The sequence below is a fragment of the Eubalaena glacialis genome, chromosome 11, assembly GCF_028564815.1.
Source record: "Eubalaena glacialis isolate mEubGla1 chromosome 11, mEubGla1.1.hap2.+ XY, whole genome shotgun sequence".
In the NCBI taxonomy this organism is placed as follows: domain Eukaryota; kingdom Metazoa; phylum Chordata; class Mammalia; order Artiodactyla; family Balaenidae; genus Eubalaena; species Eubalaena glacialis.
In genome coordinates, this window is record NC_083726.1 from 61344923 (window position 1) to 61370192 (window position 25270).

The following is a 25270-nucleotide window of genomic DNA, read 5'->3' on the forward strand; positions in this document are numbered from 1 at the left end:
ACGCGGGAGGTAGCTGACATACTCAAAATATCCAAATCAAGTGCTGAAAATCATTTGCACCAGCTTGGTTACATTAATCGCTTTGATGTTTGGGTTCCACATAACTTAAGCAAAAAACAAACCTCCTTGACCATATTTCCACATGTGATTCTCCACTTAAACATAAAAAAAGTTCCATTTTTAAAACAAATTGTGAAGAGCGATGAAAAGTGGATACTGTACAATAATGTGGAACGGAAGAGATCGTGGGGCAAGCGAAACGAACCACCACCAACCACACCAAAGGCCGGGCTTCATCGAAAGAAGGTGATGTTGTGCATATGGTGGGACTGGAAGAGGGTCCTCTATTATGAGCTCCTTCCGGAAAACCAAATGATTAATTCCAACAAGTACTGCTCCCAATTAGATCAACTGAAAGCAGCACTCAACGAAAAGCGTCCGGAATTAGTCAACAGAAAACACATAATCTTCCATCAGGATAACGCAAGACCATATGTTTCTTCGATGACCAGGCAAAAACTGTTACAGCTTGGCTGGGAAGTTCTGATCCATCCGCCGTATTGCACCTTCAGATTTCCATTTATTTCGGTCTTTACAAAATTCTCTTCATGGAGAGAATTTCAATTCCCTGGAAGACTGTAAAAGGCACCTAGAACAGTTCTTTGCTCAAAAAGATAAAAAGTTTTGGGAAGATGGAATTATGAAGCTGCCTGGAAAATGGCAGAAGGTAGTGGAACAAAAGGGTTAATACGTTGTTCAATAAAGTTCTTGGTGAAAATGAAAAATGTGTCTTTCATTTTTACGTTAAAAACCGAAGGAACCTTTTGGCCAACCCAAAATACCTCTTTCCCTTTTCTTGTACAAACTTTGCTATTCCTCCCTCAGAACCTCTGCATGATTTGGGCCCTGATTTAGAAGTCCCTCAGTATTACTAATTCACATCCCTCTCAAAATTTGACACTCAGGCTCCAGAAAACTTTCTCTGATTAATTTCATGAGACTGATCTTTCCTCAACCCTGTATTCTCTCAACATCATGCACATTTGCCATTATTATGTAGATGTCCTTTTCACATGTGGGTATTATACCTCCCCACTCATGCTGAATGCAGAGAGCAGAGCCAACATATTGTGTTGTGTGTTTGATCCCTCAAAGGGTAGAGTTATGAACAACAGTGGTCACTTAGTAAAGGCCGAATGATACCCAAGGAAGACAAACTCATTTGCATTCTCTAAAGACCCTGTTCCCCAGCCCTCCCAATTATTTTCAGTCCTCTCCACTAAACTTCCAAGTTTTCCATGTCTCTTTTAAATCACAATGTCCCAAGAATAAAAAGAAGAAGGAGGTTCCACATATAACGGTGAGGAAAAGACAATCAATGAATTATCCCAGAGAAGAGAAGGCTGTGTAAAGTCCAACTGGCTTTCCTAAAGAAAGCCAACACAAAAGGGAATCAACTTCAAATTCCTACCACTTGATAAAAGCTGGAAAGAAGAAGCTGTGGAGTTTGAGCATCCGCCTTTAAAGAGATCTCAAAGAAAACAAGCCTTTCCCGTGTATCTGGGGGAATTAGAGTCCTCCACAGAGGCCAGGCAAGAGATCAGGTCAATTGATAAAGAGCTCTGAGTCAGGACATACCAGAAAGTAGATAAATCAGAAGTTTCCACCAGCATATTCTCTACTGAGTCCAGCATTTGAGAGTGAAAGACAATGAGGTTCATCACCTTGGCTAAGTCAGGGTTCTCATGCAGGTGCAGGGGAGCCTTAGCCACACTGGTATACGCCTATGGTTGGAGTTCGGAAAAGGGTGGAGAAAAACAAGATAAATGAAAAAGACTCCCAGCCTTGGGACTACAGTTTGGCTGGTATTTGTCCTGTCCAATCAGCAGTTTTCAGTGTTGAATCATTCCATACAGCAGAGCTTAGGAGTTAGAAAGAGAAGGGATTGTGAGGGAGAAAAATCCTTGAGAATGGGGGACCATTAACAGAAACAGACCTACCTGTAGACGGAACCAGTCCAGCCTCAATCCAGAAAATTCAAATTTTTCTCCATTATCAACTGCAAGAAAAATAGAAGTTTAAAAGGAAATAATAAAACAGCACCTCTATCCAACTGCATGGAATGGTACAATAGGTCCTCTTCAAAGTCATCTTGGCTATTCCCTGGCTCAAGAGATCAATATTTCTAGAAAAAAAGATGTTTGCCCTCACTCTTCCTCTTCCAATTCCCTCCAGTTACCTTGTTTGAGATTCAGAGAGGAGAGAGTATTGACGAATGAGGACATTATGATGGACTCCTCCTCAGGACACACAGACAGGTTCTAAAAGAGAAGGTGGAGTTACCGTCAAGGAGGTATAAGTTCCACCAGGAGAGAAACAAGGACCACAAGGCTCAGTCAGTGTATGAAGGTAGAAAGAGCTGCCAAGTGCCACAGACAAAGAGAAAGAGCCAAACAAGACACGGAGGAAACTCCCTGAGTTCCCTGCCATGCTAACACCCAACTGCCCTTTACTCTTCTCTCCTATTTCTATGCAGCCTCACTTGGGGAAAAAAATTGCTAAGATTATTAGTCCTTTTTTTAATCTTAACAAACGTAGAGGGGAAAATCAGGCTTTTTGACACACAATCTACAGAGCATGAGATTCAGCCAGGGTGGCCCCCCCCAATGACCAGGGATCACCCCAAAATTTCCAAAGTATCATCAATTAAACGTACTTGAATGATGTCACTGAGCACAAGAGCATCAAATCTGGCCAGGTACTGAAGGTGGTATTGCTCTATCACCTTGATGTGTCTTCGGACCAGAGCCCTGATCTCCTCCAACAAGAAAAGCAGTTCTGCAATGCTCCTACAAAGTTGAGGATGAGAACAGAGAGCTGTATGAGACTGAAGACATGACCCGAAACAAAGACAGCGACAACAGGGCAGAAACTGAGACTTCCTGAGGTCATTTGGTGTCCCCCTGTCCCTTTTCCCGGTCCATCTAAGGTCAAGATTCTTAACCATGCCAAGTACTAACGAGTCAGCGTAGTCCTCAGGTGTCTTCGTCTTGGTGACATTTTCTGCGTGGCGAACCAGCCAAGTGACCTCATCACGAATGAAGGACAGGGCCATGAAAGCAAAAAGGGCCTAAGGAGGGGACAGGGACTATGAGAATTTTCAACTTTAAAAATGGATTTCAAAGCACAGAGAAAATTATCATGAAAATATGCATATGGATACAACTGTGTAACCATACCAACAGTGGTATCCAATATTAAACACAGAGACTCACAAAAAACTATCTGTCTTCAATTAGTTCACAGTCAAATAGAGGATAAGACAAGTACACAAATAGCTATAATATATGATATACTATGATAGTGCCCAAAAAAGAGATACAAGAAGTTTTAGGGTACTCTAAGAAGATTCAAGGGAATCAGCATATACATATACACAAACAGAACAAAAAACTCAGAAATGCAAAAACTCAAGAATGCCAAGTCATCCCCCACATAGGAGTCTTTTATCATTGAACATCGTCCCCCTCCCAACGTTTCTTTCTCTTGCCTTGGGACCCAGTAGTCCTGGTTCATCGGTTAACACAGTCTCCAGCTCCTTCACAGCCATCCGCAGAAACTGACGCCTTTGAGAGTGAAACTGGCCACTGAGGAAAGAAAGTGGAAACTAGAGAATACTGCCTCTCCCACCCTTAAAAATCTTCCAAAGGCAGTGCAGAAGACAGCTGCATTTAGGAAGGGGTGTTAGCTAGGAGGAAGGTTCAATGCCACAGTTAGACCTGGTAAGGAAACACAAGAGTCTGTGGGGCAGCAGCAAGTTCTTGGGTTGAGACAATAAGGCTGTACAGAAACTTGGGTGAGAACAAGGAGAGGAGAGAACAATCTCAGGAGAGATTCCTATTCCATCCCCTCTGGAAGAGCTCATTCCCCGTCTTTACCTGTTTGCAATTGCATGTTCCTTGCTTTCCTTTACGTCCGCCACTCGCTTGCCATACCTGAGGATTGACATACGCACAGAAGGGTTGACCATACCACCAGCTAAAGGCCTCGTCCCACCTTCCCAGTCCTCAGATATTCCAAACTACAGCCTGCAGGGAGCATGGGCAGCCCTCACCATCAGGATCTTTCCAAACCTTACTTTTTACCCTGACCTATTAACAAGAGACTCATAGAGCTTAGAGATTATCTAGTTCTCCTCATTATTTTGCAGATAAAGAAAATAATACCTGCGGAAGAAAACTGACTTGCCCAAGGTCACATAGGGTTTTAATGGCAAAGCTGGGACTAGATTTCTTGTCCTGTGCTCCTGCCTTGACACCTTCAAGCTGAAGTTCTCTTCCAGGTTTGAGGGAAATACAAAGAAGCAGTGCATAAATATGACACAGGCCCTGCTCTCAAGTAAAAGTAGTTACTCCAGCTCTCCCCTGGGTCCCATTCCCACCCATCTTCTCTTAGAATTTAACCTTATCAGTTACCCTTTTGTCACTTCAATCTCTCTCTCTCTCCACTGGTTTATTCTCTTCTCCCAATAAGCCTCCGTTATTCTAAAAGGAGCCTCGCTTGACCCTGACAAGCTACTGAACTTTGCTCATTCTCCCACACCACCAAACTCCTCCAGAGAGACACCTTTACTCTTTTTCACCTCACCTTTCACTGACCCTTGAAGCCCATATGACCTTAGACACTAAACAAACTGCTCTCTCTAAGGTCACCGTCAACTTCTGAATCACCAAATTAGATGGCCTTTTCATTGTTCTTTGTTTATCCGTAACATTTGACTCTCCTGACCATATTTCTTTTTTTCAACTAGTGACCCATGCTCAAAAGACCCACACTACTTTAGGCTCTGTGCTCTCTATGTCCCTTATATCTGTCTTCTCTTGTCCTGCATCTGTTGCCACCACATTAGTCGAATTTATAACCTTTCGTTTCCCTTCTCCAAACCACCCCTTATTGAGCTTAGCACAGAATCAAAGAAATTTAGAGTTGGAAAGTATCTTAATCAAATCAGGATTCAACTCCACAGCATTCCTGGTGGGTAATTATTTCATCCTCTACATGGTACGATGGAAAGTGAGAGGATTAAGAGTCAAAAAATCTGGAATGATTTCCTAATTCCATCTCTTATTAACTGAGTGACACTGAGACTGAGCCTCTATTTTCTCATTTATAAAAGAAGATATTGGGACTTCCCTGGCGGTCCAGTGGTTAGGACTTGGCACTTCCACTGCAGGGGGGCGCGGGTTTGATCCCTGGTCAGGGAACTACGATCCCGCATGCCGCGTGGTACAGCCAAAAAAAAAAAAAAAAAAGAATATATTAAACATATACCTGAGTATAAGTAACATGAAGATCAAATTAGATCACTTATGTCAAAGAACTCCCTAAACTATAAATCTTACATGTTAGTGTTGTTCTTAGTGATGGGGAACAACACACGCTTCAAACATCCCTTCCATTCCCCAGAAGCGGTAATCATTAGAAAGTTTTTCTGTATATCTATATCTATTTACCTCCTGTAACTTCTAATTATTAATCTTAGATTTACTCTCTCTTAAATCTGGCAATGAATTTTTAATAATAATCAGTTGTTGAGAGTATGAGGAATAAGTATTCTCATAGATGGTAGATAATACATCTGTTTGGAGGACAATTTGGGAAGAGCTATTAAAATTTGAAATATGCATATCCTTTACCCCAGCAATACCACTTGTAAGAATTTACCCTATAGAAATGTTCACAAAGATATATGTCTAAGGATGTTCATTTCAACATTGTTCGTAAAGGTTTTTTTTTAAAAAAAAAAAAAAAAGGAGGGAGAGAGGGAACACTTCAAATGTCCATCAATAGTGGATTGGGTAAATAAATTATGTTACAACCACATAATGAAATACTGTTTGACTGTTAAAAAGAATAAGTCTCTATAGACTGATATGCAAAGATATCCAAAATACAGTAAGTAAAAAAAAACAAACAACTTCAGAATATAATGTAGAGGGACTTCCCTGGTAGCACAGTGGTTAGGAATCCGCCTACCAGTGCAGGGGACACGGGTTCGAGCCCTGGTCCGGGAAGATCCCACATGCCGTGGAGCAACTAAGCCCGTGTGCCACAACTACTGAGCCTGCATTCTAGAGCCCGTGAGCCACAACTACTGAGCCCGCGCCTAGAGCCCGTGCTCTGCAACAAGAGAAGCCACCACAATAAGACGCACGCGCACCGCAACAAGGAGTAGCCCCCACTCGCCGCAACTAGAGAAAGCCCGCGCGCAGCAACGAAGGCCCAACACAGCCAAAAAAAAAAAAAAAAAAAGAATATAATGTAGAATGTGGATCCATTGCTCTTTATCAATTGCTTATATAAGGGTGAAAATATATGCACACCTTTACATGTTCATATATATACACAAGCATCTGGAGGACATGCACCAAACTATTCTGGGAAGTGAGACTGTAGTCAACTTCCTCTTTGTATTTTTCACATTTCTGGTGTTAGTTTTGCAACTACAAAGATAATAAAGGTATTTGACCCCTTTCTTAATCCCACACTTCCTTCTCATTATAGCTCTGTCTCTATTCTTCCCTTCAAGGTCAAACTTCATGAAAGAGTTACTTACTAAATTCCTTATCTCCCATTTGGTTCTAAACCCACTGCAATCCAGATTTTGACCTCAGCACTCAACTGAAGTTATCCACAAGAAGGGGACTAAGACCATCTTTACAGCCAAATTTAACAAACATTTTCCTGTCCTCATTTTATTTGACCTCTCAACATCGTCTAACATATTTATAGATAACTGGTCCTTTCTTCTTAGCATGTCTTCTTCCCTTGCCTCTGTTATTCTTCTTCTCAGCACCTCTCACTGATTTCTCTGCCTCTGCTGGCCCTTAAATTTCAACGTTCTCAGAGGTTCTATCCCAGTCTCTTCCCACTCCACACATTCTCCGTGAGTAATCTCACCTACTCCCATGGCTTTGATTACCATTTTGCCAACCTTTATCTGAATCCAGATCTCGCTCCTAAGCTCCACAATCACAAGGTAAAAGGTCTACATCTAACTTCAATGTGCTACAAATACTTCAAATTCAAACTGCTTAAAACTGAATTCACAACCTTTCCCCCACAAACCAGCTTTTATCATATGTTCTTTATCTTAAGGAATACCAAGTATCGAATCCAGAAACCTTGACTTGATCCTCAATTCCTCCTAATTTACTTAATTAACCCCTGCTTCTAGTTTTTTTCCACCTAACTTCTTTTCTTCCCTGCAGCCAGAGTGACTTTTTCTAAAATGCAAATATGATTGTGTCACTCCCCTGTTTAAAAATCACTCAATGGGGACCTCCCTGGTGGCACAGTGGTTAAGAACCCGCCTGCCAACGCAGGGGACATGGATTCGAGACCTGGTCCAGGAAGATCCCACATGCCGCGGAGCACCTAAGCCCAAGCACCACAACTACTGAGCCTGCGCTCTAGAGCCCGCAAGCCACAACTACTGAAGCCTGCATGCCTAGAGCCCATGCTCCGCAACAAGAGAAGCCACCGCAATGAAAAGGATGTCAGGAGGGGCTAAAAATCCCTAAAGAAGATTAGTTGGGATCTCATATCTCACCCTTTCAAACCGCTAAACAGATCCTCGGTGACCTTGTGCACTTGTAGCACATCCTCCCGTATGAGGGTGATGTACAGGGAACCCTGCAGACACAGCTTCCACAGCTTCTGGCACTGGCTATTGGAGTTGAGGCACCCGTGACAAAGAAGAAACCCAACTGTGGGTGGGTAAAACAGTGCAGAGGAAGACTTTTAGAATTTGATCTCCATATAACATGCTATGTCTGTTCCCACCTCATCCCACAAAACTTACTGACAATCCAGCGCTCCATCACTTCCACAGACAGGTACTCACAGGCCATCTATGAGAAGAGAGGCAGAGATGGTCTAGCAGTTATTTAACCTGGTCTACGCTAAAGACTAAGGCAGTCAAGACAAGGGCAATCAAGCTAGAATTTGAGTATCAAAACCAACTTTTATTTTACCAGACTGAATAAGGGCACTTTGATAAGCCAATATCTGGGAAACCTGCAAATAATGGAGGTGAGGCACTAGAAGTGGAGTGAGGAAAAAAGAATATAGTTGAGAAAAGAAAAAGGAACTTGGACTGGAAGTGAGGACAAACAAATGGTTTGACATAACTTCTCTTCAACAATTCAGGAGAGTAATACTCAAAATCTCATGATTTCCCTCTCCCTTGGATTCTTTTACCATGTAAAAGAATATACATATACGAGTATACATCACTCGTTTGGTGCTTCTCATACTCTTGTACCGTCAGTTGTATTTTTATGACTACATGGCATATCTTCCTACTAGATTATAAATTCTTTGAAGCAAGGACCTTGGGCCGATAGTGGTTGAATAAAAACATTTGTTAATTAATTGACATCTATGCTCAAGTTCCTGCTGGGCTGAATAGGTGCCTAATGACTCAGTTTCATCCATTCATTCATTCTATGAACATTTATTAAATTCCTTCTGTGGGCAGGCACACACTAATCCTGGTCCAAAGAAAAGGTCCAACCCAACTATGATTTTTTTTAGCCACAAGAGGTGATCAACTCAGAGGCATATCCTAGAAGAGTGCTAAAGCACTCTTAGGCTGATATTTCCTGAAAAGAAGCACCCTCTAAAGAGATGGCCTTGGAAAGAGAATGCTTCCACTGACAAGAGGAAAAGGGAACTCACTGTGTCTGAATTAGCAGGGTTAATCATGGCTGCAGGGGTGCTGATGAGACTTAGAAGCTGGGCACTGCGCCACTGCTCAGCCCCCTGGTTCCTTCGGACAAACAGAAAGTGCAAAGAAAGCAGGGCTCCACTCACAGCCTGTGGAGGAAAACAAATGAATCTTCAATGTCAATGATGGGGACAACATCCTTCTGCCTGAGGAATTCTCCACTCTCTCAAGAAACTTGCCTTTGTGTGAGGCCCAAACTCCTCTGTCAGCTTCTTCAGAGGGTGGTCATACTCCAAGACCATCTGACCCAGACGGGCAAAACTGGGGTCACTGGAAGCATAGGAAAAAGGAGTTACAGCCCTCCCTTAAACATGACGTAAACTCTCATGTTTGCATATAGGATAACGATGTGTACATAGTCTGGTATTCTCCACCACCTCCAAAGATACTAAACTGAATTACATATACAAATAACCCACTCCAGGCCCAGGTATAACTAAGATAGAATCACATGATTTGGGGCTGGTCCATGAAAGTTTCTTCCTTATAAGCACCTGAAATAAGGTTGGACACATGACAGGTATTCTATAAATTCATATTGATTAGTCACAAATCAAGTAATATGGCTGGACCCAAATCTGTATACAACCCAAAAGAATATATATACATTCAAAGCGAATGGTAAGTCATGTGCCTAGGTATTCATGTAGGCACATGGGAATACACATCATACATAGAACAATGTTCCATGGCCCACTCTGATCCCTCTGTTTTTTATTTTTTTCAGCCCTTAAATACTTTTATTTGCACTAGTGGAAAGGCAAAGAATTGCAGATAATCCAAAATCCATTTATATTTGGCTCCAAATGTATTTTCATACATTACCTACCTCTAATGGCTTTAACTTTACTAATATTATTCCTACCAATGTTAAAAAGAATTTTCTTTGCCTTTTGCAATAACCTCAAAAGTAGAGTGGCAGCCAGCCCAGGATTAAAAACTCGTTAGAGACAGTGCAATTGTTTTATTTTGCCTGGGTTATCACATAGATTATAGATTCTCACATGAGAAAGCATGCCATCTATTTCTCTTGTATCCACCTTTACCTCATAGCACCACGTATGAGATTCTTCATCTTGTCACCTCAACTCAACTCACCTATGTCCATGCAGCATCTCATGGGCACAGTTGAACACGCCAATGAGTACCCGTCGATCCTCAATCCGTGACAGAAGTAAAATAACTGAGGTATAAGTCACTATCAAGTCCAGGTAACTCCGAGTGAAGTCAAAGTTGAGATTCTACAAGGAAAATACATAGGAACCCAAGAACAGCAAGGCCTATTAACCACTATTTCCCCAACCATTCCAGATAGTGCTAAACAGACTCTGGAAAGATCTATTTAGAAGGGGAAACTGACAAGACTGCAAATTCAGAAGGAGAAAATTTTAACAAAATTCAGGGGCTAAAAGTGAGCTCAAGATATAAGGAGGCCAGGAAATAAGGTAGCATTTAGAGGTTGGAGGAGGTAGAATAAGAAGATTTTTATGTGAATTCTGGATTAAATAAATCACATTGCTGATCTGCTTAACATGTAAATACACTTTAACTTCAACATTTTTACAAAAGAATTATAGTCCTGGAATTAATAGCCATTCATTCATTATACAGTATATATTATATTATACATATTATATTATAATCCTGGGGGAATAGCCATTCCTCCAGTCCCATCTCACCCCACACTGTCCCAACAGAGACAATTTCCGTGGCTCTAGGATAGAAGAGAATTGCCAAGAATCTTACGATATCAAAATGGCACTGGCAGGCATCAATCGTGTTGAGAAGTTCATATACATGATCCTGGGGGTAGAATTGGAGATGAGAATAAATAAAGAATAAAGAGAAGATGACATGTACTACCAGAATTTGAGGGGAAGGTTCTCTTCCTTGGAGGTCCTAGAGAGCCACTGAATAACATAAGAGAGGCTTGCTGAGTAGAGGGAGTTCCTCCTCCATAAGCTGTCCGTGGGCCCCTATCAGGCTACCCTACTGGATGCCCATGTCTCCACAGGCACAAGTCACTACTACGTTATGCACACTTTCCCTGATCTTATCATCCCAGTGCCCCCTTCCTCCACAAAAAAAGGTTACAAGATGCAGACCATCTGATAGACTGTTTCTAAAATACCAAAAATCAGACCCATTTTTATTGATGAATCCCAAAATCCCAAAGTCTGTTCTTTTATTCTGTCTCTTATTCTCAGAAGTTAATCATTAACAAATGGGAAAACTACCCAACTTTCTACATGTTTCTGTTTACTGATCACCTACTATGTACTAAGTACTTACTAGGTAAGTTGCATATACTTCATTTCACCCTCATTTCAGTGTGAGAGGGATTCTTTTTCTTTTCATACATAATTTTACCTAAATAAATATGCAGTTTTACTGTGGACACTTTCCTCCCCGCAACATCAGCACCCACCGCCATCCTGCCCAACCCTCAGGTAAACCAGTGTAACAACCTGGTATGTCCTTTCTTAATTTTCATCCTATTTATATAATCCTATTCAGATAGGGAGAAAAAGAGAGAGAGGAGTCTTTTTGAAAATCATTTGTGTTAAAAATTTGAGATAATATTACACTGTTCTTATCATTTTACTTTTCTTATTCAACCTTACCTGCTAAAAGTCCTCAAGTCATCTGGTAGAGCACTAATGTACTTCTTATTAATGGCTGCATAATAGCCCATGGTATGGCCAATTCATTCAGCCTTTTTCCCACTGATGAGTGTTTGCTTTGTTCCAATTCCTGGCCCTATCCACTGCACATTGGTATTTTCATTTCTACAAAAGTGGAACCGCTAGATCAAAGGGTACATATTTTTTTATTTTTAAAATACGTTGCCAAAAGATTTGAACAGGCTCTTTACAATTAAAAATATAAAAATGACGAATAAGCACATGAAAAGACGTCCAATAATATTAGTCATCAGGGAAATGCAAATTAAAATCACAAGAAGATATCACTACACACCCATCAGAACGACTAAAATTCGGGAGTTCCCTGGTGGTCCAGAGGTTAGGACTTGGCACTTTCACTTCAGTGGCCCAGGTTCAATCCCTGTTCAGGGAACTAAGATCCCGAAAACTGTTTGGCGCGGCCAAAAAACAACAAAAAAAAAGAATGACTAAAAGCAAGTGTTGATGAGAATGTGGAGCAACTGGAACACTAATACATTGCTGATGGGAAGGGAAAATGGAACCATGACTTTGAAAAAAATGTTTGGCAGTTTCTTATAAAATTAAACGTATACATACCATATGATTTAGCAATTCAACTTCTAGATTATTTACCCAAGTGAAATGAAAAATGATTTGTACTCAAATGTTTATGGCAACTTGTGCATAATGGCCAAAAACTGGACACAACCCAAAAGTCCATCAACAGGTAAATGGATAAACAGATTGTATCCATACAATGAAATAGTGCTCAGCAAAAATGGGAAATGAATCATGAAACATAAACAAATCTTAAAAACATGCTGAGTGAAGGAAGCCAGACACAAAAGAAAACATGCTATATAGATTCTAATTATATATATGAACCCCTGAAAAAGAAAAACCTAATCTGGAAAGCAGACCAGTGGTTGCCTGGGGCCAGGAGTCAGGGAGGTAGGAATTGACTGAGGAAAAAAAGATGCAGGGAAGCTTTGGATTGATGGAAATTTTCCGTACTTTGTGGTGGTTGTTACACAGGTGTATACATTTGCAAACTTATTAAATGTATCGGGAAAAATGTTTCCAAGTTACCTTCCCCAAAAGGCTGTATCTAAAGTAACATATGGGGAAACTGGGGCTAAGAGCAGTTAAGAAACTCCCCAAAGATCACAAAACTAGTAAGGTAAAGTATCAGAATTAGAACCCGGAGGCCATGATCTTCTGTCTATACTACATGATCTCAAGACCTCTGTCTAGGTCTATGCTGCCTCCTTTGCTGGGAGGACCTGTCTACAACTCCTTCCTGCAACCCAATTCCCAAGGGATATAACTGAAGTTTGCTTTCAGCCTCTCATACAACCAGTGTCACTATACTGTAAAGACAGAATCAGAAGGGAATGGATTTAACATCTGTTTGGCCTATTACTTTATTATATGCTAAACACTGTACTAGATGTTTTCAATGTGTTATCTCATTTAATTCTCACAAATACCCCATGTAGTAAATCTCATTTCCCCTTTTATAGATAAAGAAACTGGGAGTCAAAGAGTTTCTTGTCTAAAGCCATACAGTTTGTAAGTGATGAAGCTGAGATTTAAAACCAGGTCTGTCTGATTCAGAGCCTACCTACTTCACAATGCACAATACCTCCATGTCTCTATTTCCCTTCCTGCCCTGAATGAGGCATACTAGATTCCTTGGGCTCAGAACTTTACCACCGCAGCAACCAGAGGTATCCTAAAATCTCCTTTGGACAAATTTTCTAGTAATAGACTTTTTATATGCTTCCAGCATTCTTCTACTACCTCCACCAGTGCCTACCTTCTTCCTAATCACTACTCTCAATTCCAAATGAATTAACCTCTGACCTGACCCTCCTTCAGACCTTACAGTCTTCCACATCCCAACTTCTCTCTTCATTGCATGATCTAATGAACAGCCTGGATTAGCTCCCTAGAGAAAACACAGGACACCCAAAGCAGGGTCCCATACTCTTGTACCATCTGAAGAAATACTATAATACCATCACAAACTTAAATGGCTCGGATGACTAAAATTTGTGTTATTTCTTGAATACATAAATAATAGGTGTTCATTGCAGAAAAATTAGAAAATACAAACATAATTTCAATTTATTTTTAAAGCCACTCATAATCTCACTATGTAAAGAAGTTCCAGCCTTATTTATATGCATTTTTATCTATGTAAATATACATTTTAGGGACATCTCCTGTCGTAAGCTACATTGTAATTTGCTTCTATACTAAAGAACATGTGAAGAGCATTTTTCCATGCCAATTAATATAAATATGTGTTATCTTTAACAGCTGTATAATATTCATTTATGGACATATACTTTGAACTTTTAACTAAGCCTCTTTTTTTTGAATATATCAATTATCAAGTTGTCACTATCATAAATAATGCAACAGAGTACATTCTTGTACATATACCTTTGTACTTCTGATTGTTTCCTTAAGACAAATTTCTAGAATTAGAATTGTTACATTTAAAAGTATATATTTTTGGGGCTTCCCTGGTGGCGCAGTGGTTGAGAATCCGCCTGCCGATGCGGGGGACACGGGTTCGAGCCCTGGTCTGGGAAGATCCCACATGCTGCGGAGCAACTAGGCCCGTGAGCCACAACCACTGAGCCTGCGCGTCTGGAGCCTGTGCTCCGCAACAAGAGAGGCCGCGATAGTGAGAGGCCCGCGCACCACGATGAAGAGTGGCCCCCGCTTGTCGCAACTAGAGAAAGCCCTCGCACAAAAACGAAGACCCAACGCAGTCAAAAATAAATAAATAAATAAATAAATAAACTCAAAAAAAAAAAAAAGTATATATTTTTAAGACTTTTGAAACACCGTATCGATCTGCCCTTCAAAAACATTGTACTAAATAATTTTTCACAGTTTATGTTTACAAAAATAGTACATGCTCATTGTTTAAAACTCAATTTATCATCCATGTATTATGCTACCAAACACTGTTAACAATTAGACAAATCCAAATTGAGGGAAATTCTGAAAAATAACTAGTCTGGATGCTTCAAAAAGGTCAGTGTCATGAAAGACAAAATAAGGCTGAGAAGTATTCTAGATTAAAGACTAAAGAGACATGACAACTAAGAGACATGACATCAATTCAATGTATGATCCTTGAGACACTAGACGAATATGAATATGGGCTATATATTAACTATAACATTGTAGCAATTTTACATTTCCTGAGTTCGATAATTGTATTAAGGTTAGGTAAGAAAATATTCTTGCTCTTAGCAGATGTATGCTAAAGTATTCAGGGAGGGAAATGTCGCGATGCCTGCAACTAACTCAAATGGTTCAAGAAAAAAAAAAGGTAAGCAAACATGGCAAAATACTAAAAATCAGGAGATCCAGGGGGAGAGTAGAACAATATTCATTGTACCATTCTTGAAATTTTTCAGTAGATTTGTAAAAAACTATTGGGTAAGAATACTTAAAATTTTAACTCAAATAATACAAAAATGTATAGTGTAATAAATTAAAGCCAATCATAATAATCCACCCCCAAAGGCAGGTATTTTTAACAGTTTAATGTGAAATATTCCAAATCTTTCCTATATATATATACTAACACTATGTGTATATAAGTTTATGTATCTTTTAAAACAAAAATAAAATTGTATCATACACTATTCTGCAACTCACTTTCATTTAACAATACAACTTAGATATCCCTCCATGTACCAATACATCTTATTTTTTCAAGAAACAGGAATAAGGAACATAAAAGAACATCCAAACACTGGGGACCTGGGCTAGAGAGAGCTCACCCGAAATTCCATAACGTCCACAAATGACTGGTAGTAGTTGGTGAGGAATCTAATTATCTCAGATTTTTCCCGATGTACTGGTCCTAAATGTTGCTGAGAGAAACAAAATAAAAAACACAAATTAAGAAGACAATTGATCAAAGTAACCCAAGAAGAACAGGGGTTGTACCTAAAACATTCTTAAAGAGGGTTAAAATACACTGACAGAGGAAGTTGGAAAGTCTTCGAACTCTGAAGGTTTTTAAACAGAGAATATTCTCTATCTAGGCAGGATGGTTGCATGCAATCCTGACTGGATATAGAGTGTGAAATGAGAGGAAATTTCAAGGTCTCTTTCAGCTAAAGAGGTTTATTATTCATATCAAAGTCAAAAGAAGCTGAATGAGAAGATGCTATAGGTAAGATGGTAAGAAATCTAGGGCTAACATTTAATAAGGGAGAAGTAAGGGATATGACACTAGATGCATAACTCTAAGACAATAACCGAGAAAACACTGAGGGGGAAATAGGAACAACAATAAAATATATGCAACTGCTTCATCGATAGAGCTGTGTTTCTTGGTAAGAACATAGTGTTCTTGTGAATCTTACAATGGAGAAAGGGGCAATGCTTTGCTCCAGTTTACCCTAGGAGAATCCCATCTTATCTCAGAATTCTTAAGACTACAACAACCTGAAGCCCTGTGGTTGAGCTTAGGAAAACTAAAAGAAGGCTACTCCATCCCCTGCCAAGTTCAAAGAGAGGCAGTCAAAAGAGGGTTTGAACCATCCAAGCACAGAGTTATTTCAGAGAAAGGAGAGAAGAGGAACAGCATTCTCACCGTGCTGTTTCGGACATCTATGTTGGGAAATTTCTTGTTGATGTACTTGAGAGATGATTCCATGGACTTTTCCAGTAAGAAAGGGGGCTTGGATTTGGGGTCTGAACAAGTCTGCACAAATAAATAACACTATATTTCAACCCTTTCTCCCGCTCCTTGGAAACATACCTCTTCCTGCATCATGCATTCTCACACAATCTCTCTTAGGGAAAGGGAATCTGGGAATTAATTATAAAAGCATAAGAGTAGGTCAGGAACAAGTTCCAGGACATTAAGCCAACTATCAGAAGAGCTAAATAACCTCGGCATTTCGTCTTGCTGGGTAAAGCTTAACATCTGCTCGCCCGGCACAAAGAGGAAGCTCTCTCCTCACCCCTCAGCTGAAGCCGGAAGGAGTGAGAAAAGCAGCTGCTCAGGAGTTAGACTCTGTGGGAGAATCAGTGTCACAATTATGTCCATTATATAAGCATCTAATCCCAAAGGGCATTTATAGGGGGCATGGAGACAGAGAAACTATGTCCCCAGTGATTTGTTTTATTACGAAATGCACCAAAGTCCCCTCCCCCAAGTCCCCTATTTTCTCTTCCAGAAATTCCCCACTCCCACCCGTCTTTATCTCTTAACTTCACTAGGCCCAGCCCCTAGCCCACCTCTTGCCACCAGCTTCTCCCAATCCCACAGTTCCTATCCTAAACACACATATATATAACCACAGCAAGAACTGTCTCAGAGTCTAAGTCCCTCAGAAGGTACCTACTCTTTTTTTAATCCAAATAACATATCTATTTTTTCCTTTGAGGGAAAGTACTTGCACGAAAAAGTTTTTGCCAGAGACCCAACTTTGGCTGTCTTCAGAGTGTGGGGGACCACAATTCTAGACCCAGACTTTTATCCCGGAACACAGTTATTTCCCATCCCACCTCTAACCCCAGCAGGAAGCAGACAGCCTCGTTGAGGTGAGAATCATACCAAGAAAGGGGGAAGCCCTGAAAAAAAGCCTCCGCTTCTGCCTCCCAGCACTGGTTGTCCTACATAATCCAAGTGACTGAAGGCCAGTTAAACTAGTGAGAAAGAGGAGCAAGCCTAACGGCTGGACCTGCCTCAGGGTTCCCTGCCTTACTACTGCTGGAATAGTTAGTACTAGTCCAGTTGCCTGTGCTTACCTTCTTGATGTTATACATTCGGATGAGAACCCCCTGACCTCGGTCATTCAGGATAGTGAGCTTCTCTGCTAATTTATGCTGGTAGGCAGAAGTCAAAGACATGATGGCCACGGAGAGAGAGGAGCATCCAGACAGCAATGCCTGATCTCCCCAGACACTTTCAGCTTGGGTGGTGACACCCTCTGGGCGGAGGCACCCAGCCTGGTTGGTGCGCTGGTCTTCCTGTTGCCTCTACAATTGGCTCATGGCTGAAAGCAGTCATTACACCTCACAGGCCCTCCGCATCTTCTGTGCTTCCTCTTGCACACTCAGCAGGGGAGACTTCCTCTTTCTAGCTGTGCAGCATTTTTGGTAACACTGTAAAATGTGTGGAAGTGGCGGAGAGGGGCAGGCTTTCAAGGCTCTTCACAGTCTGCCACCAACCTTTTTGGCCTTACCCTTCCACTAGTGCCCTATATAAAGCTCCACACCAGACAAAAAGTATCAACCACCCCAGGCCCATCCACCTTTATACCTTCCCTCTTTCATATCCCCATCAAGAAAGCCTATGTTATTCTCTCCTGAACCTTAAGCCTATTCACATTTTAGGGCCTAGATTAAATTCCAACTCCTCCAAACTACCCCATTCAATGTCAAACATTATATAACACTGTATTCCTTGTTATATTTTTAAGTATATGTCTTATCTCCCCAACTACATCATAAGCTCCTTAATGACAGGAATTGTATCTAACACTTCTTTATATCCCTCTAGCACAATGATTCTCAAAGTGTGGTCACATTAGCATCACCTGGAAACTTATCAGACATGCAAATTCTCAGGTCCCACCCCAAACCTACTGAATCCAAAACTCTGGGGTAGTATCCAGCACTCTGTTTTAACAAGCCCTCCAGGTTAAATTCAATGCTCTCCCAGGTTTGAGAACCACCACTTAAGTACAATGATTCTTAAAGGTGCTTAAGAAACTGAGATCAATCCCTGTCTCCTGAGATTCAGGATTGGCAGGTCTGCAGTGGGGTCTAGAAGTCTGCATTAACAAGTACTCTAGGAGGTTTTGGTGCAAATGTTCCGTTGGACACATATTGAGAAACAATGATCTAGAACACCACCTCTTAGACACAATAGCCACTCAGTAAATATGCTGATTTATTTGTTGAATTATTAAGACTAAACTGGGAAATAGGCCCCATAAATAAGAACCAAATTAACTGAGATTAACAAGGGGAAATTAATGACAGACTTTAAATCTTAGAAGACTAGATAAATTTTAGCACTATAATATTTTTGTCATTCCAAGTTAGGCCTTAACTCCCTAACTCAAGAAAATCAGCTCCCTTTCAAGTTTCTTTCAAGGCAAAAAGCAGAAAGTCCTCAGAAAATTCTAAATCAAACAGAATTGTCTTCATATCTACCTCCTTTCTAATACCTTTTCAAATAAACAAGAAGATGGAATAAAATTTCAAATATCTCCAAGGTAGACTTTGCATTTTCGGAAAACAGAATCTGTCTTCCAGCTTATTTACTGCAATTGAGTCCCTAGAAGGCTATGGGCCTAGCATAAGGTGACAGTGGCCCCAAATATTTGAATTACCTGCTGTTACCAACGAAACTCAGGTTCTACTAAAGAGATCTGTGAGGTTTCTATTGGTCTTTCACCTTGATGGAGGAGAATAAAGGGCAGGCAGTAAGACACCAATAACTACGGAGCTGACCAGCAGTACAGCAGCAGCCTCCTTATGGGTTAGTATAGTTCCTATTGGATCTTTCTCACTTGCATTTCTTATCCTCATCCAAAAAATTCTGTTAAAGACACTCCATGCCAAGCCAATCTTATGCTCTGCTGTCCCCTATTATGTACTCACCAGCTTAGTGGGGACCGTGTTCTCCGTGTCCTATGTTCATTTTTCATTTCTGCCTTTCTCATTTATGTATGCTTTCCCTCTTGCTGACCCAAATCCCAGTCAATCTTCTGGATTTAGCACAAACAATCCCAAGTCCAGCCCTTGCTGAACTCCTACAGCACTTGGTCTATAGCACATATTTTACACCTAAATTAGTTTTCACCTTTAATTGCCCTTTTCATATTATACTGTCACCTCAGCTGAACTGTAAGATTGCTAGAGCCTAGAAACACTTATTTGCCTGTACTTGGCATATGGGAAAAGCCTACATTTTGGAATCAGACAGAATTCTGGGTTCAACAGTTGAGTACAGTGGACTGAGCCTTATGACTTAGAGGCTAGGATTCCAGGTTCTAGAGCCAGATAGCTTGAGTTCACATCCGAACTCTATCACTTAGCAGCTTTGATCCAGTGTCCCTGTCTGTAAAATTGAGATGATATTAATAGTTCCTATCTCTTGGGAGTACTGTGTGTGTTAAGTAAGTTATTGCATGTAAAGTGATGACCTGGTTATTTACTATGTACCAGGTACTTTAAGTGCTTGACATGTATTACATCAAACAATAGTAATAATGATACTCAAACACTTGCTAGCTTTTTTTTTTTTCAGAGAAAACCACTGACAGTATTTATTGCCACTGATAAAATACAAACTGTCAAGCAGAAATGACAATTTTGGAAAACTTGTATCCACTACTATGAGCCTGACAGATTCCCGATACTTAAAGACATTCCTGATGAAATCACCACTTACTAGCTTTGTAACTTGAAGCTATCTACCACCACTGAGTTGGTTTCCTAATCTATACAATGGCAGTAATCCCTCATACAACTGTGCAAGTAATTATATGACATGGTGTATGTAAATATTTGGCTCAAGACCTGGTACACTGGATTAGGAGGGCCAAATATAAATTTTTGATTTTTTTTTTAGCATGTAGTGAGCTTATGTTGCTTTCTGTGGAATTCTATTTGGCACCCCATAAAGAAAAAGGCCAGGTTTAAAGATGAGACTAATCATGCCAACAGGTAATCTCTAGAGAAACTTCACTGGAAACATTATGTGGCAGGTCCTGCTGGAAACTGGAGGAACCCTTCTAAGGGGAGTTTAATTACCCCAGAGCAGGGTCTAGTAACCCTGGCTACAAATCAGAATACCCTGTGGAACTCTTTTAAAGCCACAGTTAGCCAGACCCCATTCGTGAAGATTCTAGTCCAACAGTTCTGGAGTGGGGCCAAAGGCTCTATCACTTTAAAACTACTCAGTGATTCTCATGCACAACCAGGCTTGAGAACCACTTCTCAAGACCTAACTATGACATCAAAAACTTCCAAACCTCTGAGAAACCAAAGAACATATGATGGGAGAAGAGGAATTGAGTAGAAAGTTGCTTCACACCACTTGAACAGAAAGTTGCTTCACATAACTTGACTGAAAGGTACTGTGCTTTCCCTCCCGTCAAACTTCAGCTATTTGCCTTGTTTTGCCTTACAGAAGGACTGCTCGCCTGTTCAAGTGACCCTGCCCTTCGGATTCTTGAGAGTCACTGCTTCAAGAATAAGTTCGGTCTAAAAAGCCTTTAGACTAGGTTTAAGTGTCAAGCTAGCATCAAGGTGGGAATACTCTTGCCAAGTCTAACAAATGGTATTAAACCAAACGGCCTCCATTATAGTGTTGGCCTCTCTACATGGGATATTCAGCTATCAATAATTAGGTGAACAATCCCAGGTCACCAATTCTCGAGGCCTATTCCTGAAGCACTCTTTGTTTATTAAGACCAGCCTTTCAGTCCAATCAAACTTCAAATTTTTCTAGGCTGCTGGCTAAAAATAAGGGTTTGAGGTTATCTAAAGACTACATTTAGGTATTAAAGCTCTTTTTCCATTATCTTTAAGAATCTTCATTGTAAAACAACTAACTATACCCCAATAATAATAAAAAGAAAAAAAGAAGAAGAATCTAAAGATAGCTATGCAGTATTGGATTATACTGCGCCTTTATATTCAGGGAGCCAATTCACTTCAGAGTTAAGTGTTCACGGCTCTAATATAACCATTAATATGCATTGTAAGCTTTAAAAAAACACCTTGGCTTGTGTTCCTGAAAGGTACCTGAGTTTAAATCCCTAGACTTAATCACCTAAATGCCCTCAGGAAAATCTGACATTTAACAGTCTAGCTCTGTGCCCTTTGTCTATGCCCTAGGCATGATGTAAAGTAGAATTGAAATGGGCTATTCTAGGCACTTTTCTATCCCTACTGCTTATGGCAGTCTGCCTTGATCTTTTTCCCCCTTATCAGACTGTGCTGTCTCTGGTTTGCAGAAATCTCAACTGTAGCTGTTGCCTGGAAACTTGGGAGTCCTTGAAGTGAATGTCTGCGATGCTAAAGACAGCTAGCCATAAGGGAGTGTAGGCCTCCTATTGGTAGTAAAATGAGGCAGATTTGAGATTGTGTATTCTTAGTTCACTTCTAGGAGTCTTCATATGTTAATACCTACAACTTTAGAGATTTCAGATGGGCATTCTCAGATAACTATAAAGTAGCCTGAACTTGAATATGGTAATGTTCATTCTTCCAAATCCCTCTCCCCAAAAGTGTCTATGCTGACCTATCTGACAAGTACCATCCTTGTCTGGAAAAGAGCTTAATTTAGACAGGTTTGGCAGAGAGATGGAAGGGGGCAGTGCTGAACAGTAAAAGAACTGGCTGCCCCAGCCCTTGCTTTCTCCAGCACTCAAGCTCATGGTGTTAAACTTCACCTTACCCCAGTACTGTGAGTTTTCCAAGGAATCCTACCTGTTTATTTAACACGCTAATGAAGGGCAAAAAAAACTATCTAAAACAAGCTATATAATATGTACAAATACTAATTTTTGGCCTTCCGAGGCAGGTAAGCAGTGAATTTGTCCTATTATCCTATTATCGAACTGGCTAGGCTATTGTTTAGTTATCCAAAACTTTCATAGGTAAAACTTGAGACACCAATATCTTTCACACTACTCTTTCTCTGAGAACAGAAAGTAGACCTATGTCAAGATTATTTGATCCTAAACATCAGTATTTTCTTTGCCAACCAATGGCTCCTGCTATTTAGGCCTCATGGAGCTAGAAGTCTTGGAAATATGTCCTTATGACCCAGAACACAGGATGTCAGCCAGCAGGTTACAGTACCACCTGGCATCATGTAGAAAGGTAAGTTTTCCTGATAACTCTTAAGTCACTGGAGGGAGAAAACTAAGTTCAGAATATAAAAGGTTAAAGACCTTTTAAAAAAAAAAAGAACAGGACTTCCCTGGTGGCGCAGTGGTTAAGAATCCACCTGCCAATGCGGGGGACACAGGTTTGAGCCCTGGTCTGGGAAGATCCCACGTGCCACGGAGCAACTAAGCCCGTGCGCTATAACTACTGAGCCTGAACTCTAGAGTCTGCAAGCCACAACTACTGAGCCTGCGTGTCACAACTACTGAAGCCTGCATGCCTAGAGCCCATGCTCCGCAGCAAGAGAAGCCACCGCAATGAGAAGTCTGTGCACCACAATGAAGAGTAGCCTCCGCTCGCCGCAACTAGAGAAAGTCCGGGCACAGCAACGAAGACCCAACGCAGCCAAAAATCAATAAAGAAAGAAAGAAATTAAAGAAAAAAAAACCCGACTTCTGAGTATACATAGCACCTGCAAGTTCTTAATGTTGGAACATGGTATGTCTTCAGCATTTCCAGAAAGGAATGGAGGGTAGAATACAGGCAAAACCTAATAGCCATTTAACAAGAACTTCTTCCTTTTAGAAAAATCCAAAGAAAGTTAAAAGATGGCTAACTGCAAATATAATGCTTGTCATGTGGTCTCAATCAAAAGGCTCAAAGAACATGAGGCGAACTGTGTCAATAGACCTGCTATAGATAACGGTAAGTTTTTCATTTGGGGGACAGATAAGTGGAGTCGAGTTCTGTTGCCCCCCCTCACCCTCCATATTTCATAGCTATGGACACCTTAGCCAAATGAGGAATGAAAAACAAAAAGAAGTTTCCACTCTGCTTCTATAACTTCTGGTCTGCTTTATTTACTTAATAGAAGGTTACTTAATAGAAGGTTACTTCTTTATTTACTTAATAGAAGGTTACTTCTCCAAGTTTGAAACCAAGTGAAAAATTTTCTGACGCCGCCAATCAGATTCCTGACCCTGATGTCTGGAATGTAGGTAAGCAAGGGTGAGACAGTGAACACAGTCCTAAGTGAAGGCTTGGACCCTAAGTCCTCTATAGCTAATAAGTATGGAAGCCCTGCAGTAATTAGTCTTAATACTCCTCCCACAAAATCCTTCACCAAAGCAATCAAAAGAGTAAATCTGAGAATTTCATCTCTCTCTGGAGAGGCAACCCAGTAAAAAGGAGTCTAATTACATCTAAATTCACTTATAACAGTTAAAAGATTCTTATCTTACCAATACCCAGGCACTTTCCATAGAAGTAATTTTTTACCTGTAATCTGAAAGGTTAGGATCTATCCTATCTCAAGTGATATCCTTTCTCTAAGATGCACCATGTTATATTGGAGAATTCACTAGCTTTTCAGTCAGATCTAGGTTCAACTATCTGCTCTGGCCTTAAGGAAAGTTACTTCTCAAACACATCTTCTTCATCCATAAAAGGAATAATATCTACCTCATAAGGTAGATTAATATTAAATAAAGATGTATGTATGTGCTAGAGCAATGCAAGCCCCTTTAACAGATAAAGTCCAAACTGTGTTAATGTCATGATTTAACACAACAGAAGTTCCGTTGTATACAATCCAGTGCAAGTATTCGGTAGGAGTGGTGATTCAAGAACAGAGGCTCTTCGACTTTTGACTGTCACCTCCCACACCTGGCTTCCCAAGCTGCCACAAAAAGAGAATGGAACTTCAATAAAGATGTTTAAAAAAAAAAAAGAGAATGGAGAAAGTACAGCACCTCTTAACCACCTCAGCCCAGAAGAGAATATTTCTACTCACATCCCATTGGCAAAAACTAGTCACAAGACCATACCTATGTCAGGGAGGCAGGAATGTAGGCCCAGGCAGAGCAGTCACTTCCCAGCAACAGCTATGGAAGGGAGACTCAAATCTCCTGCCAGCTAGCCTTCTCTGCAATAATGTAAAAATGCTTAGTACTTGTGTTACTTCATCCTGATTTCTTTCTTTCTAGATAACACACATCATTCTCCTTCATTTGTCCTTAAGACATTTGCTCCAAAAATGCTGGTTTGTGAAAGGTAAGATAAATCATCCTATAGAAGTTATTGGAATAGAGAGTGGAATACCTTTAATACCTTAGGAGAATGGCCACTAGATCATAGACATGGCAGATGCCTAAGCTTCGATTACAAATTTTAAAAGAGCTGTATTCATGGGCTCTGAGTATTTCCATTCCTTTCCTAAGGCTCCACTTAGGACTTTAATCCATCAAGGACTTGATTACACAAGGTTCTCAATTCTGTGTAAGATTTTCAAGGAAAAAAACCCCCAATTCCTAAAGCTACAAAGGGGAAAGAGCTAGTATACTATACATGGGCAGGGTCCCCAACCACACAAACTTGAAGGGCACAGCCAAGAGCTAGAGGAGCCCTCAGTGGAGTTACCCACTGGATACACAGTGGGGAGGGAAGGTGCAAAGGAACTATATAAAACAGAAGCTAGCACAAAACCAGTAATTCCTACCCTGACATGTAGTAGCATCAACTATTTTTGTTAAAGTAACTTTAATCTCCTAGAACTGGTTATCTAGACTAATTCTCTAGTTCTGATTTCCAGCTAACTTTCCTCCTTTGGTCATCTTCTACAGAGACTCAAGAGACATAAAAAAAGAGACTATGGATGATAAACATCCTAACAACCATAAGTCCTGGAGAAAAGGTAGAATAACTTTTTTAACATCACAGTTTTAACATATATTAACATAGTTTTTTATATTAACATAGTTTTAACTAATATCACTAACATCGTATTCTAAATCTTCAAAGATTCTTAGACAAGCTTTTCTTCTTTAAACATTTTCAAAAAATAAAACATAAAAAAAAATAAATAAAAATAAACGTTTTCTATTCAAAGTCCTCCTCCTCTCACAATAGAATGCAG

At 40.3% G+C, this 25270-nt stretch overlaps 1 protein-coding gene across 1 annotated transcript in view; it reads right to left on the reverse strand.

Moving 5' to 3' along the window:
• NCKAP1L (NCK associated protein 1 like) overlaps positions 1 to 17355 on the reverse strand; it is a 41084-nt gene extending 23729 nt beyond the window's left edge. Inside the window, exons 1-16 of the mRNA XM_061204825.1 lie at positions 17254 to 17355; positions 16091 to 16201; positions 15270 to 15362; positions 10538 to 10594; positions 9890 to 10032; positions 8971 to 9061; positions 8743 to 8880; positions 7865 to 7913; positions 7613 to 7769; positions 3939 to 3995; positions 3551 to 3647; positions 3021 to 3130; positions 2717 to 2849; positions 2240 to 2321; positions 2001 to 2059; positions 1639 to 1784 (exon numbers count right to left, since the gene is read on the reverse strand). Coding sequence (XP_061060808.1) covers positions 1639 to 1784; positions 2001 to 2059; positions 2240 to 2321; positions 2717 to 2849; positions 3021 to 3130; positions 3551 to 3647; positions 3939 to 3995; positions 7613 to 7769; positions 7865 to 7913; positions 8743 to 8880; positions 8971 to 9061; positions 9890 to 10032; positions 10538 to 10594; positions 15270 to 15362; positions 16091 to 16201; positions 17254 to 17355 — 1625 coding nt within the window. The remainder of the gene's footprint in view (positions 1 to 1638; positions 1785 to 2000; positions 2060 to 2239; positions 2322 to 2716; positions 2850 to 3020; positions 3131 to 3550; positions 3648 to 3938; positions 3996 to 7612; positions 7770 to 7864; positions 7914 to 8742; positions 8881 to 8970; positions 9062 to 9889; positions 10033 to 10537; positions 10595 to 15269; positions 15363 to 16090; positions 16202 to 17253) is intronic.
• Between the last annotated feature and the right edge of the window lie 7915 nt (positions 17356 to 25270).